The sequence below is a fragment of the Manis pentadactyla genome, chromosome 2 (genome assembly GCF_030020395.1).
Source record: "Manis pentadactyla isolate mManPen7 chromosome 2, mManPen7.hap1, whole genome shotgun sequence".
Lineage (NCBI taxonomy): Eukaryota > Metazoa > Chordata > Mammalia > Pholidota > Manidae > Manis > Manis pentadactyla.
In genome coordinates this window covers 34,993,075-35,013,075 of record NC_080020.1, presented here as the reverse complement: position 1 = coordinate 35,013,075, position 20,001 = coordinate 34,993,075, and the positions used below count along the sequence as shown (strand labels likewise).

Here is a 20,001-nt window from a genome sequence, read left to right as displayed (position 1 = left end):
CCGGGGGGAGGGCGAGGACGCCAGTGACGGGATGGGAAAAGTATGCCTGGGGCGGGCGCCGACCCTGCTGCCGCCGCCGCGGGAAGCGGGAACGCGGAGCCCCGCCGAGAGCTGGGTCGCGGCGGACGCCCCTGGACGTGGCCGGCGGCTGCGAGGGTGAGTGTCCGCGCGCGGCCCGCCCGCCGGCACCTGGCGGCTCTGCTCCCAGGCGGGCCGTGCGGGGGCGGGGGCGCGGTGGGGCCGCCCCGGGAGCGGGAGGACTGCGAGCGCCCCTCTCTGCAGGCCGGGCAGCCCCCACTGGGCGCTCCACCTCTGCCTGAGGAATTACAACGCGAGTAACATTTAGTGGGTGCTTCCTGCGCGGCGCAGTGCTTTACCTGTTGACAGGAATAGCTCTCCCATTTCCTGAGGGCTTAGTTTGTGCCTTCGGTGGGGCTCTGCTGTGCTGTTTCACTTCCAGGACGACAGGTTCTCCCCAGCCGCAGAAGAGGTACCAGGCTGAGACGTTAGTAACTTGTTCAGGGTTGCACAGCTAGCAGCCGACTTGAAACCCAGTTAAGTCTGCGTCCAACACCCCTGCCAACCTGGCTTTGCCTCCATAAGATTAACTCCTGCATACATCAGATTTCTGCAAATCAAGTTCTACTCTAGGTTTACTTACTCTAGGTGTCTACCTGGAGAGTTGATATTTATCCAGCATATTATCTCATTTACTCCCCACATTTCTTTAATTAAATACATTATACAGACGGGCAAACTGAGCCTCAAAAGGTACTAAATTACTGCAAGCTGAGATTTGCCCCCAGTTCTTCACAACTCTCTTCCCTCACCCATCTCCCACAAACTGCTTGTCTCCAAGCCTTGTCTTAGGTACTTTGTTGGTTTTTCCTCCATCCGCACTGCCACTGCCCCATTCCGGGCCTGCATCCTCAACTGGACCATTGCGGTGGTCCCCGGGGCCTTCCAGCCCAGGTTTCTCCCCGCCTATCAGCAGGAATACTTTGCACAACCTCAGTGCGATGCTCCTGTGCTCTGACCCCAAAACTCTTATGCCTGGAACCCTTCAAGAGGCCCCTCGTTAGACCGGCCATCTCCCAGAGACCCTGTGTTCCTGCCGCGCTGAAGCAGGAGAGGTGCAATGCTGCGTCGTGCGTGTGTCAACCCGAGGTCGATGCTCGGTGCATTGCAAGGCTGTCCTCGCAGATGCTCCATTTCTGCCCTCCCATCTGCACAGCCTCCTGATTTACTGTGCCACCTGTTAATAGTATCCGTTATGCCCGTTTACCGCTGCCAACTCCTCAGACCCTCCGCACTTTGGAGAGCATTACCACTGCCCTTCATTCTAACATCAAGTCTACCACAGAGTTTGTTTCTCCCCAAATGTCTTGCTCCTCTCCATACCCTAGTGTGAACACCAACTTTGCCTGTCTTCTAATCCTTAAGTGTTAGGGACTACCTTTTGTTTTAAATGACATAAAACTAACAATGCTCATCGTAAGAAATTCACAGTACAAAAAGACAGAAGGTGAAAAGTGAAAGCCACATACCTTTTTCCAATACTGTGAGGTAACCCCTTTATCAAGAGGTTGTGTCCTTTCTGAAATGTCTTATTTATGTGTGTCTACCTTTTTTTAACTCAAAGTAAATCATACTTAATATTCCATGCTGCAATTTGCTTTTTCCTTTGTGTACCTATAGACCTGCATATACAGACCTGCTCTGTTGTAATAAGAGTGTCATAATGTGCCCTTGCACAAATGAATCAAGATTTCCTTTACAAGTCTGGGGTCATCTTTGAAGCTACTCTGCCTCCATCAAATATACAGCAAGTTCCCCCAAAAGTTACTTCTTTCTCTACAGATCCCTCCATTCTTCTTTTTCTTGCTACTCCTTCTCTTGGCCTCATCTGCTGATTTAACACAGATAACAGAACTTTCCTACAGTCCCCGGCTCCGATGCTTTCTACTCCCGAATTTGTCCCAGGGTAGCAGTCGCTGTTATACTCACAGCTTCCTCCACCTCTTCTTCCAGGTCAAAGGCCTGCCAACCTGGTTTTGCCTCCATAAGATTAATTCCTGCATACATCAGATTTCTGCTAATCAAGTTCTACTCTAGGTTCACTTTTGAAATAATTCCTTGCCAAATATTTTTTCAAGAAAATAATCCTCCCTTGGATTTGTGCATTACTGTAAATGACTTACTTCTGTCTGTCTGTCTGTCTGTCTGTCTCTCTTTGTCACACACACACACACACACACACACACACACACACACAGTGCTGCCCTGTTAGTTAAGGCTTTATGTCCATGGGTCCTGTGCCCAATCAGAGGGGCTGTGGTAGAGGGTCATGAACCCTGAGCCCTGAGTCAACAGACCCAGGTCCTTTCCCAGCTTTAATCTGGGAAAAATGACTTCACTTTTCTGAGCTCTGTTTTCTCTTCTGCCAAGCAATAATGATAGTATCAGCCTCTTAAACTGTGAGGAGAATTGATGAAGAAATGAACACCAAAGCTTTGAAATAAGAACACACAACATATATGGAGAGCACATACACAAGGGCACATACATAGAGAACACCCTTCTCCTCTAGATTAGGGGTTTCAGCGGTGCTGAGCATGATGTATAAGTGAGCGGGATGCATGACACTAGGGAGTGATGAGGACTGTGACACTGAAGAATATAGGTTCTGTGTATTAGTTTGGTAGGGCTGCCATAATAAAATACCACAAACCAGGTGACCTAACAGGAATTTATTTTCTGTCAGTTTTGGAGAAAATAGAAATCCATGATTAAGGCAATGGCAGGACTGATTTCTTCTGAGGCCTCTCTCCTTGGCCTGCAGATGGCCACCTTCTTGCTGTGACCACACATGGTTATCCGTCCATCTCTGTGTTGTGTCCTAATATTCTTTTCTTATAAAGCCACCAGTCATAATGGATGAGAGCCCACCCATATGACCTCAACTTACTTTAATTACCTCTTTAAAAGTTGGATCTCCAAATATAGTCCCATGCTGAGGTTCTGGGGGTTAGGACTTCAACATATGAACCTGGGGGAACACAGTTCAGCCCACACCACTCTGTCCCAAGGGACATCCAGCTGGGGCCCAGCTGCATGTAGCTGGATCTAGGTTCTCATGAAATCTTGATTTTCACATTAAATCTCTCAAGTTGTTCATTGGCAACACTTCCAAATTAAGAAACAAAAACAGTGTGGTACACTCTGTTGACCATTCAACATTCAAAAGCCAGTTGGTCACCTCTTGTCTAGACTATCATTTCCTCAACAGCAGAACCATCTTCCATAGCTCTTTAATCCCTCTCAGCTAGACGTTCTTGCACGTTTCAGTGATAACAAAGAGCTGGTCATTGAATGATTAAATTTGAATTTTATGACCTTGTTTTAAGTAGGGCACACCTACCTATAGAAATTCTGTACCTTTGCATCCATGCCATGCTGTAAATCGCATCCACTATTACAACCGCTTTCAACGCCGTTTTTCCTAAAGCTCACAATTGTTCAGCTTCTCAAAAGCCATCATTCTCACCATTTTAAGATGAGGAAACAGCAGACCCATGTCTGTTTGTTTAACTTTCTCCCAATATATCATATCTCTCCTTATTTTCACATATTATTATTATATCAGAATAACACTACTGTTACCAAGTGCTAGGGCTGGTTACTGCATATCATTTAATATGCACCATTACTCTACAAGGAGGGTCCCAGCAATCAGACTACTCAGGGAGACATTCCTAAAGACGTCAATTCAAACTGTGTAGTCAAAACTCACCTGCTAAAGGACAGCAGATATTTCTGTTTACCTGCTAGAATAGTGCTATCGTGTGGCTATAGCATAAACAAGGTTTACAATTTACAATTCACACTGCCTTGCAAGGTTCTTGACAAATTTTTTATTTGGGGATTTTGAGTTATTTCAGATTTCACACATAAAGTGAAAATAAATATTTCTATGTCATGCTATTTCAAATTTAAATGGTTCAAATAAGACCATACAGTATTGTTTTTCCCATTTTACAGTCAAGGAAACTGAACCCAGAGAGGTTAAATAACAGGCGTCAAACACCTAGTTAATGACTCTTAAATACCAGCCCACCTCTGTGTTTCTCAAAGGCCAGCCCTGTGTCAGATCTTTAGAGTGACCCCAAACACCTGTCAGGGCCTGAACAAAATGACTCCGTGAAGATTAGCAAACAGAGAGAAGTCAAGGAAAACTTAGCCTTTTATCCCCAGCCCTTTGAAGTTCAGAATTTGTTCCTCATTTCCTGAATCTTCAAGCATGGTCCCTTTCATACCATTCCAAGGGATCATCTAGCCCTGAAATTTCCTTCCCTTGCTTCTGCGTGGTCTCAGATGCTCTTTGAGACAGAGCGTCTTGCAAAGAAAAAGGGGGAGCAGGGCACACAGGTGTGCCAGGCTGGACCCTCAGACTAGCCTCAGGCTGTGTATACTCTGAGAGTGGTATCTTTCATCTCTGCATCCCCCATGTCTGGCCTCAAAGGCAATAAGAATAAGCAGTGCCATTTATGGGGTGTCCACGGGCCAAGCCATAGTACCAAGGACACATGATATCCCATTTGGCCTCCTGTCACTTAGTGAGCTCAGCACGCTCCCACTGATTCATCTATCTTTGTGTTACAGATACAGTAATAACATCCAGAGCCAAGCCATTCATAGAACATTTAACACCCATCTAAATTCTCAACTTTCTGTGGTCTTTTTCTTACTGCTTCATTTGGGGATTTTTCTGTTTTGTTTGTTAATTTGTTTTTAGACTGATTTAGCAGTTGGACACAGCACTGGTCCTGTAAAAAGGGACCCTCTGACTTTTGCAAGGTTCTTGTTTGCTGTTAAAACAGTTTAAATGCAGGGTCTTAATAATTTTTATTGGAAGTACTTTGAGATGGCAAAATAGCCTTTTAAAGGAACCAGAATGGAAGAAGAATGCCTTTGTTTCATTCCCTTTCTCCACATCCCCAGCATGTGAAATAAAGGGTTTTAAATAGACTTAATGAACATTGGGGTATGAATGGGGACTTGATAATATGGGTAAATGTAGTAACCGCATTGTTTTTTCATGTGAAACCTTCTTAAGAGTGTATATCAATCATACCTTAATAAAAATGAAAAATATAAGTAAGTATATAAATAAATAGACTTAAGGAAGTACTGAAGACCCTGTGGAGGAGTTACCTTAAAAAAAAAACAACATATACCTTGTCTTAGGGGTGTGAAGCAAGGGAGACACCCCCATCCTTTCCTCAGGACAAAACAGCAGGACAGGAACAAAGGCCAAGCCTTCCTAGGACTCTCTTTTGGTAGGAACAGGCAGAAACCCAATGCAGACTGGCTGAAGGGAAGTGGAGGACTTACTAGAAAAATTCAGAGGCCTCTATCTGAAATGCCACAGGACTCTTGGAGGGAAGGAAGATGATTTTTCATCAGTTCAACTTCAACTGGTGACAACTACAATCTTAAATAAGGTCTTAATTTCTGTATCGTTTTACTTTCGACATCCATTATCTTGTTTGATTTTCAGAACAAGAAATAATGAAATAATAATAGCGAATACTTTTGTAAACCCTTACCATATGCCAAGCCTTATTCTAGGAACATTATAGCCTCATAACAACCTTCTAAGGTACTATTATTGTTATTAATATCACCCCGACTTTGGAGAGGACAAGGTTGAGGGAGAAAGGACAAGTCATTTAAAAAGGCCCCACAGCTAGTCTGCAGGATTTCTACACATGCAGCTATGCTTAGAGCTAATGCAATAGCTACCAGGTGGCTACTGATCTCTTGAAATGTGGCCAGAATTCAGATGTACTGCAAATGTAAAATACACACTGCGTTTTGAAGACTAAATGTTAATTAAATAATGTAAAATGCCTCATTAATAATTTTTACACTGACTACATATTGAAATGATATTTGAGATATTTTGGGCTAAATAACATGTTATTAAAATTAATTTCACCTCCTTTTTTACTTTTTCAATATGGCAACAAGACTATTTCAATGACATATGTGGGCTCCATCATCTTCCTGTTGAATATGATGCAGCTCAGACATGCTCCCCAGGGCCCTGGTCTGCCACTTGGAGGCTGGCTGTCAGAGGAAGCTGGATACAGGGTCATGAACCCTGTTCCCTCCCTCCCCTCACATCTGGCACATCAGCCTCATTCTCTCTCCCTGCAGTCCTTGGTCCCGTGGAAGGAAACATCTGAGGGCAGGTCTGTAGCCTGATGGCTTTGGCTTCAGGCACCCAAGAGCCTGATGTTGCCCTTCTTGCGCGGGCAGCTGAGGTCCAACATGAAACAGCCTAGGGCCCAGAGGGGAGGGCTCCAGGTCCACCACAGCGTGAGCCACGTTTGTTGTTTTGGAAAGCTTTGGGGTGTACGTATCAGAAGATAGGACTTTTTGGTGCCAATACAGTGTCTTGCTTTTGGTGTGCCTGCTGAGACAAACCCTGGGAAATCCTGGCTCCCGAGACCTCACTAGGTTATGCTTTGTCCTTGGACCTGTTTCTAGACTAAGCCAGAAATGGGCTGGGAGTGGAGGGGTGGGGGTTCAGGGAACAGCAGATCAGATATCTTCACAACACCCATACCTGTCAGTGTGTCTTGATAAGTGGGCCCCATGACTTTTAATGCTCTGTATTTAGACTCTGAATGCTGAAGTATTTCCAAATGGGCATCAATCTCAAGATCCCAGGGAAGGGGACTGTTCTGTGAGTGCTGTGAGGAGCCGCAGTCAGCCCCTCTCTCCTCCAGTCCATCTCTTAGCTTTTCAGAAAAGCTGGGAGGACTGTTTCCAATTTGCTTCCTGGAATTCATGGAGGGTGTGGGGTGGTTTTCATTATAGAATTCTCACTCCCATCAAAGCAAATTTCTAGTGAGCTTCATCCACAAGCAAGCCCCACCCCATTCCAACCACCAGCCCTTCCCTTTTAACCCCAAACACAAGGAGAATTGCCTGGCTAGGTCACACTCAGGTATCCGCCCCCTCCCAGAACTGCTCTCCCTCTGCAACATGCCAGGAGCTGCTGGGGTAGGTCAGGGCCACGTGCTGTTGGTTCAGCAGCAGTTGGTGGCAATTACAATTTTGAGAAAGACTTTAACTTCTGTGTCATGTTTTGTTTTCAACATTCATTATCTTACTTGATTCTCAGAACATCCCTTATTATAAGGAAGAAGGGGTGAGTGTTATCTCCATCTTATAGGTGAGGAAATGGAAGCCCAGAAAAGAGGAATGACTTTTCCACAGTCACATGACCAGTAAATTACAAATCTAGGACCAGCACCCACATCTTCCAAACCCAAGACCAGTCATCTCACTGGGTTTCCCTCCATAGGTGAGTGCGGCTTTATCCACAAGTTTACTGAAATCCTTTTGATCCTGTTGCTCTTTTATTATGAGCAACCATTTCATTCAAGGCTGCTGAACAACCATGAGTTGCATGCTTCCTACATGCAGGGTGGGGGCTGTGCTAGGCTCTGGTGACATAATGGAGAGCAGGACAGGCAGGGCCTCTGCTTTCCGGGCCTTCCACTCCAGGGGGAAGACACAGACAGTCCATGAGTCAAGAAATAAATATATGACCACAGCTTGGGCCACGAGCTTTGAAAGGGAGACCAGGGAGCACACCAGCAGGGGTAAGTGGATAGTTTGGGTCCTGGGATGAGGGCAGGCTCTGATGACGGGATGACATTAGACCTGAGATTCAAAGGAGGAGGCAAGCAGCTGTCTGAGGGCTTCAGAGGGAGGAGGTTGGGATTGGGGCATTTTAGGCAGAATTCTGTCCAACTGTTGAGTGTTTACTGTGCCACATGCTGGGCTAGAAGCTTTCAATACATTATCTCATTATTCTTACCCAAGCTCCATGAGGTAGGTGTACTATTATTTCCACTGGATAGTTGGGCAAGCTAAGTGGCTGGGTTTCCCATCACTCTTAATCACTGAGTTAAAGAACACCCATACCTGTCAGTGTGTCATGACCTGATAACCAACAGGTCAAGTTTATTTAAGCATAATTTATATCTTGTAGTTAACAAGAGGGATTGTCCAGGCTTAACAGCCTTGCTCAAAGCCCAGACAAAGGTCCCTAGAGTTTCTGCTGGCAGGTCAGTGTCAGGTAGAGTCAGCAAGAGACCAGCGTCTCTGCTGCGGGTCCTCCTCACATCACCGTCTGGGTGGGGGGCCCTAGGGAATGCGCCGGAGGGGCCATGTCACAGTGGCCCAGAGCAGAACAGGGGAGGCAGAAGGCTCTTCCCCTGACAGAGGACTTCAGCTGGGGCATTTTGGCTCCTAGCATTTTCCTAGAACATGTATATTTATGACTCATTAGCTACTTAACTGAGAGATGAGAAACCCAGGGACTGAGCAAATTAAAACCAGACTGAAGAACTCCATCCAAGTTCGCAGACTGAAGAACTTCCTCCAAGATCAGTGATTCCATTTGGGGGCTTTAACCAACTAAAATTTTTCCTCTTCAGCAGGAAGAATACATCATGCTGCCTTCCCTGTTCAGCTCACACCAGAAAGGAGAATTTAGAAGCTAAGATAGGGTTTTAAAAGGCTAAGTAGGACCAATACTTCTTTTTCTTTTTTTTTTCCTGATCAATTGAACAGATATTTGTGGAGCACCTGCTGTTTGTAAAATACTCTGCAAGTCCCTCATGCTCTAGGAGGTCAAAGAAAGGAGGGATTAGAATTAGATCAGTTCAGGTTAGAAAAACCGGGAGAAGGAGAAAACTTATTTGAATCCAAGGGTGATTTCAGCCAGCGCCTTGCTTTCTCTTCACTATGGATTTCCTTGAGGGCAGGTTCTGAGTCTCAAACACTCATTAATGAAGCAAATATTTCTTAAGCATCCACTGTGTGCCAGGAAGTTGGAAGTCCTGGGGATAGAGCAGGCAGCCAGCTGGGGTCCCTGTCCGCTGGAACTGCCATTTTCATGTGAGAGGCTGCGGGCCCAGTAAGTGGGTGAGTGAGCAAATACCATGCACCCAGGTTAAGCTGTTACAAGGAAGGGTTAGAAAGACACAAACAAGGAGCTGAGGTCCAAAGGGAGAGCTGTCTGAGAGGGCACGTCAGGGAAGGCCTTGGAGGAAGTGACACTTAAGCTGAAACACCACATATAAAGAAGTAGCCTGTCAGGAGGGTGGGCCCCGGAGGTTGCAGGCAGCAGGGCAGAACTGCGCTTGGCCTGAAGGAGGTGGCGTGGCTGGGCCAGAAGAGCCGGAAGAGGAAGGAGCAACTAGCGTCAGGGCGGTGGCAGGGGCCGGGTCATTTGGGGCCTTGCGGGCCATGTCGGGGTTTCCCATCTTTGCAGTTTGCAGCCAACAGCCACTGGAGTAAGACCCTCAGGAAGTGACGTGGCCGATGCTCTAAATGCTGGTTCTGGCTCTAGCATGGAGAGTGCATGTGAGCATGTGAGTGAAGCAAGAGGCCGGGGAGGAGGCTCTTGTCTGGTTTAAGCAGGGACTGAATGGATGACTCTGGGGAAGTGCTGTGTGCACCCTGATCGTCTGTTTCAGCCCCTGGAAACACCCCATTAACACTCCAAAGGGGCTTGTGGTGCGAAGTCAGGCCTAGGAGGCCACCACCCCCACATCTCCCTGGCTAAGCCAAGAGGGCCTCTCAAAAGACAGGAGGTTTTCCTCAACCACTGATTTACTCAAGTATTTGCAGGGAAAAAAGGCCTCATTTTTTCATTTTCAAATTCATATTACAGTGTGTGTGTGTGTGTGTGTGTGTGTGTGGGTAAAGGTAAAAGTAAAATATGATGTTCTAGTTTATCTTATTTTTTATCATATAAATAATACTAAAGGAATTTCTCTATTGCTCTAGGTGGCTTTGGTGTATGCTTCAGGGTATCTTCGGTAATTTGGGTTATTTAGGAGGAAAAAATCTAAGAAACGCTGACATAATGGAAAGCATTTGGGCATGAGGGTCAGCCAAACCCATGTCCAAATATAACTTCTGCCACAAACTAGTTGTGTGAACAGGAGCAAATTAGCCTCAGTTTCCTCCATAAAAAAAATAGCCAGGGAAGGGGGCAAGGTATAGTAGCTAAAGTGACGTCTTCTGAGCCTCTCAGACACAGGTTCGAATGCTGGCCCCATTGCTTCCATTGCATGGCTTGGGTAAATCATCTCACTTCTCGGAGTCTCTGTTTCTTCCTCTGAAAAATGGGACAATAAATTGTTGCCTTCATAGGGTTTATCGTAACTTCAGATAAAGTAATTCGGGTAAAGAGCTCCACCCGGAGCTTTATTAGACATTGTAGGTGTCTAATAACGACACTCTGCCTCCACCTGGGTTTCTGGTCTGTAACTAAAGCAGTGGGATTAGATGGCCCCTCGTGGCTCTCCCCAGGTTTGTCATTCCAAGTTTATTTTAAAACCCTGGAAGAGTGAACCTGTCTGGACTCCTGGGACCTTCACTCCCTCTGAGCACCCTGCCCTCCGTGGTGTGGAGTTCGCTGGGGAGCCGGCTGGGAGGGTGGGGGCTACGCTGGGATCAAGGCTGTTTGGACCCTTGTTTTTCTTGGAGGTGCCCTGGAGGCAAGGAGACTCTCCTCCCGCTAGGTTTGGAACCCAAATCTAATCTCCCCGCCCTTATTTCCAAAACAGTTCCTGGCTCGGCTGGGAACCGCCAGGCTCCAACTCTGAGAAATCTCTTCCTCCATGCACGTCCAAGAGCCCTGCTCCTCCACCCAGCCACTGGGCCTGCCCTGGGCCAACTGTCCCTGAGCAGTGTCCTTTATTGTCCAAAGAGGCTGGTGCCAGGCAGAGGTGGGGGAGAGCAGCCTCAGGCCCTCTTGCTGGACATGTGTGGCTCAGGAGAGAGAGGGGAGCGGTGAGCTGAAACAGATGGCTTCCTTCTTGCCTCCTGCTCTCTCATCTAGCTGTCGCTCTTTCCTGCCTGGCTTCATTTAGCTGTTTGCAGCACTCTCGTCTGCCTGGGAGACTTGTTCCCACCTGCCTCCTGCCTCTCTCTCTTCCTAGTCCAAAATGTTTGCAGATGGCAACTCTAGAAACCATTTCCAACCTGCTCTGAGAATTTGGTTTCTCTTCCGGGGGCCTAGATGTGTCACAGCTCACAAGTCACACTGACCAGTGTTCTGAGACCCTCATCAAGTAGACGAGGGAAGGAGATGGAGATTCTTGAGGCCTGGGGAGAGCCAAGGGCACAATTTTCCAAAAGTACATCATGCACGTAACACATCCACGTTTGCTGTGTCTGCCTACTACTTCCACTATCGTTTATGCAACCCATGTCATGTACATCTCACACCACAGACACACCAAACTGCAACTTTCTTTTTGCTTCCCCAGGTCCCTGTACAGTTTAGCCAAGGAGGGAGCCCCCACCTCCACATGCCCCAGGTAATCTACTCCCAGGTAACCCACTTTTCGATCTTCATTCAAAGGCGAGACTTCCTCCTGTCCCCCATGGAATGAACTGCCACACAGTTCCTTTGTCTATTCTTTACTTTGTCCTGACCCCTCCTTTTAGCGTACAGCATCTCATGTGCCCTGGTGCTCAAGTTTTCCCCCTTGGGTTTTAACCCCCTCTTACATTCCCCAGGTCTTTCTAAGCACCCTCTCCAGAGGACTGGGCACCCAGAGCTAACCTGTGCCCCTAACTAAGCCTCTTTCTTTACACAGTGCCACAGGCCTTCCGTGCATCCTAGCAGAATCTCTGCCCCAGAGCCCTTGGCACTGTGTTCCTGTCTGGGGGTTTCCAAGGTCTCCATGCATATTGGTGGGGCTTGCTCAAGATTCTTTAAGAATGGGGGTGCACTGCTAGAGATGACAGTGCTCTTTGTTATAAAGGGCTTAGAAAGGAGTATGAAAGCATTAAAGATACACTATCACCAAACTGAAACTGTTTTTCCTTCACTTAATCAGGATTAAAGAAATTATTAAGATAATGACTTTGTTACTGTATGATGTAATGTTATTTAAAGCAGCATCTGGTACTAAATCATGTCTACCTAGCCAGGGGTGCCTCTGTGACACTTATCTAGAGAAACCCTCTGAGGTCCAGAGAAGGAGGGTGACTCGCCCAAAGTCACACCTCTGGTGAGCTTTAGAGCTGGAACTAGAACAGGCCCCTGAGGCCCAGGGCGGTACAGTGCTGCGGCCTCCGCTTCTCTCCCTGCAGAAGAGGCCTGGTTTTCTCTCCCTTTCTTCTGTTCGCAGTGTTAAAAATTCTGGAGGGGTCAGGAGGAGAGGCAGCCCACAGGTCTGGACAGGCTCCCAAGGCCAGGGCACAGCGGAGGCTGAGGGAAGGGAGGCTGAGGGAGGAGGGGCAGGAGGAAGAAAGCTCCAGCTCACAGGACCAAGGCCTGAGCCATGTTCCTGCCCTGCTGCAGCACCACAGCGCCAGAGCCCCCTCTGCCTGAGGCTTGACGGTTCTGATTAAATAGCCCAAGGCTGTGTGGGAGCAGTGGAGCCGGCAAAGCTTCTTGTCTGGAAAGAGACAGCAGATTGGAGTCAGAAAGGCTCAGCATCAGAAATGAAGGGACCTGAGGGACCAGCTAGTCTAGTGGTTCTCAAAGTGGGTCCCTGGATCATCATCAGCACCTGAATGCTAGTAAAGCAAATCCTCCAGCCCCAGCCCAGACCCACCGACCCATCAACCCCGGGGGCAGGGCCTGGCAGTGTGGCTTCGAACAATCCCTCCAGGTGAGTCCGATGCAGGCTCAAGTATGGGAACCACTGACCTAGTCCAACCCCTTACTGTTCAGGTGGGGAACTGAGGCCCCCAACCAGAAAAGGGATTCCCTATAGTCTCAAAGCAAGTTACCACGTTGGGATCTCATCTGCGTGGCAGGAAGTCATGCCTGGAATATTCCCTGTCATTTCATCCTTAGGAGAGAGGCTATTGAAGGCCAAGTGGGCCAATTTGTTGAGAGATACTGGATGAGTCGTTCATTCCTATTCTAGACTTCAGCCTTTGCATCTTCACAGTGAGGGGCCAGGAATAGATCATCCCTAAGCCCATAACACCCCAGTCTCTGGTGGTCCCGCTGCTGCCACCAGCCTTCAGGACACAGTGTAAAACTGGGACATATTGAGACTTGCAAAGTCTCCAAAAATATTACTTCCCATACCTCTTTCCCAGGGAGCCATTAGAACATATGTGCCACTAAAATGAGGGATTAAAATGTTTTTAATTAAAAAAAGAGACCTAGAATTCATCAAACTGGAGATCAAACACAGGAGAGAGGTAAAGAGAATCACCATGGTGATCGCCCAGGAGAATATCCTGGGATGGCAACCGTGGGAAGATCGGAACAGGAGGGTGCAGGGCTCCAAGACTTACTTCTTCAGGGGAGTAAAGGGAACACATCAGTTAGCAGATATAGTTGATAATGTGGGAAATAATGATATTTATATATATCACTACTGATATTGATATAGTAATAATAGAGAACTAAGCAAATAAATAAAATTAATAGTATCTCCAGTAAGAAAAGTGTGTCTGAGAAAGGAAAAATAATTATAGTACAACACTTTGCTTAGCAGTAAACAATACTTACAATAATTCAGAGAGTGGAGCTTTATTTCATCAAAAATTACATATTAGCTACATGAGGGACAGGAGATAGGGGCCTAGAGTGATGGAAGAGGGCTGATTCCTTATCTGTCATAATAGGGATTCAAAAGATAATCTCGAAAATTAGTTTAAAAAAAACAAAAAACAGCATAAGCATATTATCTTTTAATGGATGTAACCACCAGGAGAAACAGCGAAAAGGGTTTGGGGCAGGGGTTTGAAGTTAAGAATGGGTGGGGCTGGAGATCACCATTTTTCATCATAAGTCTTATAGTATTTGACTTTATAAACAATATGAGCATATTAATTTGATAGTTTATTTTTTAACTGCAATAAGGAAAAGCCCACTGTGTAGCCTGCACCAAAAGGGCCCAAGCTCTGGGTCTGCACCGCCTGGTTCCAATCCCAGCCCTGCCGCCGGCTCATTGCATGACTGAGGCACACTGTTAACTTCTCTGAGCCTCCATTTCCTCACCTGTGTCTGTTGGGTAAGGATGCTGTGAGCTCAGGGTCTGGAAAGCTCTTGGCCCACAGTGCCTGGCGCCTAGGAAGCACTTGGCAGAGGGGACTGCCATGGTCCGGCAGCCCTGCTCCTCACCCGGCACTGCGCTCCCCAGCCCTCTGCAGTAGCAGCCTAGCTGCAAACCATCACCACAATCTGACATACTTCTACTCTTGTAACTTTCTCCTTGTATCACCTGTTGGAATGAAACCATGGATCCTTTCTCTCCGCCCCTTGGGCTGTCATCTGCTCCGGAAGTTGGTTGTGTGATGAGTGGCCTCAGCCCCAGGACCCTTCCAGCATATATTCTGGGTCCATGACTCAGCTCGTTAAGACGTGATGACACTGACCAGCTACTTGTATGTGATGTAGGAGAAGGCGAGAGACAGAAATGATAATAGCTACCTCCTCCTCCTCCTCCGAATGCCCTTCTGTCTGATGCTCAGTCAGCTCAAGTAGGACTCACATGCTCACAGCTCTCTTGCCTCCCACAGGTGCCCACCATGATCCCCTCCTTCTCCACGTGCCCTTCCGTCTGATGCTCACCTGCTTCCCTCTCTTGCCTCCCACAGGTACCCACCATGATCCCTTGGGTGCTCCTGGCCTGTGCCCTCCCCTGCGCGGCCGACCCACTGCTTGGTGCCTTTGCCCGCAGGGACTTCCAGAAGGGCTCCCCTCAACTCATCTGCAGCCTGCCTGGTCCCCAAGGCCCCCCAGGTCCCCCAGGAGCCCCAGGGCCCTCAGGAATGGTGGGAAGAATGGGCTTTCCTGGCAAAGATGGCCAGGATGGCCAGGATGGGGACCGGGGGGACAGTGGAGAGGAAGGTAAGAGGCCCAGCACCTGCCCCTCCTATTCCTACTGGGGTTGATAGCATCTGGCACAGAGGAGTTTAGTCATAAAAACTAGTATTAATTCCATTTCATTATAAACCAAATGAAGTCTCTAAAGAACAGAGCAGTGTATCCTCCTGAAAGGAACAGTGAGTAATCTGTGGCACTTCCAGCTGCATCACGGATTTGCTGAGTGACTCTGGGCAAGTCTCCTCATATATTATTCAGAATTTATTTTTTGCAAGTGCAGAAATGCAGTTTATGGCCCCAAATGGAATTCATTGGCTCATGCAACCAGGAAGTCCAAGAGCCACGCTTAGGAAGGGCTGGGCCCAGGGGCTCAGAGACTGTCACCAGGAGCTCTGCTTCTCTGTGGGTTGGCTGTCCTCACAAAGGCTGCAAGTGTTGGAAGACTAGCAGTGGGCTCTAGCCTGCCTCCTCACCACTTGATCCTTAGAGCAAATTTCAGGATGACTACACCTCCATGATCACCTGTGTATCCTGGACCAATCCTTTTGACCGTGGGAGTGAAGTACAACCACCAGCCAGGACTGGATCATGTGCCCACGCCTCGGTGGGCATGAATGGGTGGTGAGGGCAGTTGGTCACTGTGACTGCCAGCCTCGTTGGGACCACACGAAGTAGTGAAGGGGGATTTCCTGTGGGAAGGAATGCCAGATAGGCAGCAAACAGATTGGATACTCTCTATAGGCCCTTTCAGCCTTGACATTCCTTGTATCTTTAAACTCTCTCCCCAGTAACCAACCACTTTTCAGTGTCTGCAGCAGCCCCAAGTGTACATTTTAGGCAGTAGGGGAATCATAATACCTTTTACTTGTATAGCATGTCAACATTGACAAAGCAGTTTTGAATATGCTGCTTGACTGATGTCAGTACCATCCCGTGAAGGAGGTATTCTTACCATCCCCTTGTTACAGGCGAGGAAACTGAGGGCCGAAGTGATCACCCTGAGAGCAGTATGTCGTAGCTACAAGAACGTAAACTTTGGAAACAAATTGTATGCCAGTTTTGGCAAATTACTTAACCTTTCTCCATACCTCAGTTCCCTCATCTCTAAAATCAGGCTAATAATAGCGTCTGTCTCACAGGGGTTTGGTAACGATGAAATAACATACCATGTGAAGCGTCAGTCTCAGAGTAGGCATGCAAGAAATGGTAGTCACCCTTAACTGACTTGCTGAGTTCACATAGCAGGCTGGTAGCAGACTCCAAATCCAGGCCTTTTCGTACCACACCAACTTAATTCCTCCAAGAGCACTTGCTTCCCACAGGAATAACTCTATAACTAATGATAATGTCTTTGACTTGGAAGAGGTCTCACAGTGTGTCTCCCTGCACTGGATATCACGGTGGTAGATTTGGGTCTGGACATGAGATAAAAGTTTTTCCCTGACAGTTATCTTGATTGCTCCTAAGGGTGAATGGGAATCTGTGCTATTGATTTTTTCCCCTTGGTCAGGAGCTCTGAGAACGGAGGCTTGGGCCGCTTTGGGCCATCTCCCCTGCCATGCACATCACCCAGCCTCTGCTGTGGATTACGCCAACACACCAAGGAAGGCAGGGTTGAGAGATGGGGAGTCCTGGCACGTGTAACCAGTTAGAGTGGCTCAGTCTGGGCCAGCACAGGAGGACATCCAGCCTCCCTCCCCCGGCACATACACACATCCATCTCCAGAAAGGTCTTGAAAAGTAAAGTCAGTTTTTCCTGAAGTTTCCCAAAAAGGTAATCAGGAAGGAGGCACACCACATAACATATCTCAGAACTTCCTGATAAGCTTCCTTAGCTATTTGTCCCCCACAAACACTCCACAGTAACACTTCTACATCTTCTCTCCTCAAGGTCCCTTCCCCACCTTTTGCTTATTTGCATTCTTTTAAGGAACGGTGTTGTGTATTTTTCCCCATGTTTTAATTTAATTTTAGGAACACAGGTATTATACCAAATACATTGTCATTGTAATATATTCAATTGATACAAATAAAGCAAGAGTCCTCCTTAATTCCTCCTCCTCTCATCCTCCCTTCATCTCCCATAGGTAACGGCTGCCAATTGGTTAGATGTGTCTGCTTTCTGGCCTTTTTCTACATATTTACATGTGTGTGTAATAAAAACAGGCATTACCAGACACTCAGCATAAGCAATCTGTTCCTGAAAATTAGATGTTCAGTGAGAAAATGCTATTTGGGAACATGTTTCCCAATTACTTAAAACAGGAAAAATTTGAATGCATTATATGTTAACCCAGAACTCTAAGACACAGTAAAATGCCTACATATATATGCATAAGAACAAAGTACCTTGTTAGGATGTAAAAGGCCTATGACACTTCTTTCTCATCACCTGATTCATCTTGTGGTTAGCAAGCAGTTGCCTTGTATGTGGTGATGCTAGTACCAGCGGCCTTCAGGAGCAGGCTCCTTGGCTGACAGCATGCTTTTCAAAGCCTCTTCACCCAATTCTGCCAGTCTACCAATTGTATCAAAAGTATAGTTGTGTTGGAATGTGACTCATTATCCACATATGTTTTGTTTAAAATGTTGTATTAAATTGAGAGGGCTAAGTATAAATGTTTCCTATATAGTCATTGGCCAAAAATGTCCCATTGAGAGAGATGTGCATTTTATGCAATATGAGTAGTAAAATCCAAGAGGCATTCACAAGAAGACATCACTGGGGAAATGTTCTGCATAATATGCAACTGTATTTAGCTAGTGTTTACTATGTGCCAGGCACTATTCTATGCACTTAAGTGTGTATGGAAAGAGTGTTGTGGTTTCCTTTTAACAAAAAAGGTTCTGCCACCTGAGCCTTCCTCTTAACAGTATATTTGAGAGTTTTCATACAGTGCACATAAATCTGCCTCATTTTTTTAACTGCTGCATAGAATTGCACAGTATGGATGGATCATAATTTTTTGACCACTTCCCTTTGGATGGGCATTCAGTTGTTCCTAGATGTTGCTATTATAAATAACGCTGTTCTAAAACCCTGCACATGTGGACAGAGACCTTGTGCATGAGCAGGGATTTCACTAAGATCAGTGTTTCAAAGTCAAGAAGGGCTTCTTCCAATTCTCTTGTCAGCCCATTACCAGCACACCCCTTTAAAGGATGGGTCTGGCGGACAAACCAGACTCTTCCTTAGAAAGCAGGAGAAGGGAAGGGTGTGAATTGTTTCAAGTTGTTGTTTTGCCCTGATCCATAATGGTTCCAGAGGGTAAATATTACCACTCCCATATTCCAGCTAAGACTTGGAGAAGTGCCCAGGCTACACCATCAGGATTTGCACCCATTACTATGCAACTCCAAAGCCTTCTGGTTCTTTCCATTACCCAAAGGCTCATGCTTCGAGGATGGAAAGCCAAGGCCCACAGCCTCTGCTTAGTTCAATGAGGGCCCCTCCGTAACACTAGCTGCTCTGTTTTCCAGGTCCACCTGGCCGGACAGGTAACCGGGGAAAGCCAGGACCAAAGGGCAAAGCCGGGGCCATTGGGCGGGCCGGCCCTCGAGGCCCCAAGGGGGTCAGTGGTGCCCCAGGGAAGCACGGCACGCCAGGCAAGAAGGGGCCCAAGGGCAGGAAGGGGGAGCCGGGCCTCCCGGGCCCCTGCAGCTGCGGCAGTGGCCGTGCCAAGTCGGCCTTCTCTGTGGCGGTGACCAAGAGCTACCCAAGGGAACGGCTGCCCATCAAGTTTGACAAGATCCTGATGAATGAGGGTGGCCACTACAACGCGTCCAGTGGCAAGTTCGTGTGCGGCGTGCCGGGGATCTACTACTTCACCTACGATATCACGCTGGCCAACAAGCACCTGGCCATCGGCCTGGTGCACAATGGCCAGTACCGCATCCGGACCTTCGATGCCAACACTGGCAACCACGATGTGGCCTCGGGCTCCACCATCCTGGCTCTCAAGCAGGATGATGAGGTCTGGCTGCAGATCTTCTACTCAGAGCAGAATGGACTCTTCTATGACCCTTACTGGACCGACAGTCTCTTCACAGGCTTCCTCATCTATGCTGACCAGGATGACCCCAATGAGGTGTAGACAGGCTGGTGTTGGCTCTTCAGGGAGGAAACAAGCTCCTGGACTTCTGCTCCCAGAACAAGACCCCCACCCAGGCTGCTGGGTGACCGTGGGAGCTTCCAGCCACAGGCCAACCTCCTCTGCCCATTTGTAACTCCATCATTAAACCCAGGCTTTTTTATTCATCCTTCCATCTATCCGTTCACTAGTTTTTTAGTATCTATTGTGTGACAGGCACTGTGCTACATGCTGGAAGGCATCTCAGTGAACAAGACAGACAGAGGCTCTGTCCTCCTGGGGCTTACATTCTTGTGGGAAGTATAATTTGCCCACAAACAATGTAATTATTGTACCAGGATAGGAATGCCATGGTCAAGAGTAATAGGAATAACAGGAGACAGGAAGAGGTTAAAATTTTGTTAGAGTTCATCTTTTTAGGTTTACTTACATACAGTCAAGTCTGCAAATCTTAAGTGGACAGCTCAGTGAATTTGTGCATATGTACACACCTGTAACTTCCATGTAGATCAAGAAAAGAGTATTTATAGCACCCCACCCTCCACCACCATCCACGTCCCCATAGCTCTCCTAAGTCTCCCAGTCTGTACCAGGAAGAGGTTATTTGTAAGCTGACCCCTGAAGCAGGGGATAGAGTGAGGCCAAGGTCTAGGGGAAGGGGTCTTCTGGCAGAAGGAGCTATGGGTGGAAAGGCCTTGATGTAGGAAAGAGCTTGGCATGTCTGAGGGACTGGCGGAAGGTCAGAGGGATGGACGAAGTGAGAAGGGAGACAGGAGGCATGAGGTGCAAGGCTGGATATTATACAAAACCTCATGGGCCATGGCAGATCAGTCATTATGCTCAACAAAGCTTATCTGAATGCAAGAATGAGCATGACATCAATACAGGGATAACCTTGAATCTGCTCAAAGCGTGAGTAAGTCAGTTTCACACTTCAGCACTTTATTATTAGCTGCAGGCCCACTTCCCAAGGAGTGAAACACACCACGGTATCTACGCATGCCTGAGAAC

The 20,001-nt window shown here is 47.3% G+C and overlaps 1 protein-coding gene across 1 annotated transcript; it reads left to right on the top strand.

The window, feature by feature from the left end:
- The first annotated feature begins 1 nt into the window (after window position 1).
- C1QTNF2 (C1q and TNF related 2) lies at window positions 2-19,163 on the top strand. Its single transcript, XM_036918385.2, has 3 exons — window positions 2-156; window positions 14,671-14,923; window positions 18,380-19,163. The coding sequence occupies exons 1-3, from the start codon at window positions 43-45 to the stop codon at window positions 18,991-18,993; spliced, it is 981 nt and encodes a 326-aa protein (XP_036774280.2). The 5' UTR covers window positions 2-42; the 3' UTR covers window positions 18,994-19,163.
- Window positions 19,164-20,001: the final 838 nt, after the last annotated feature.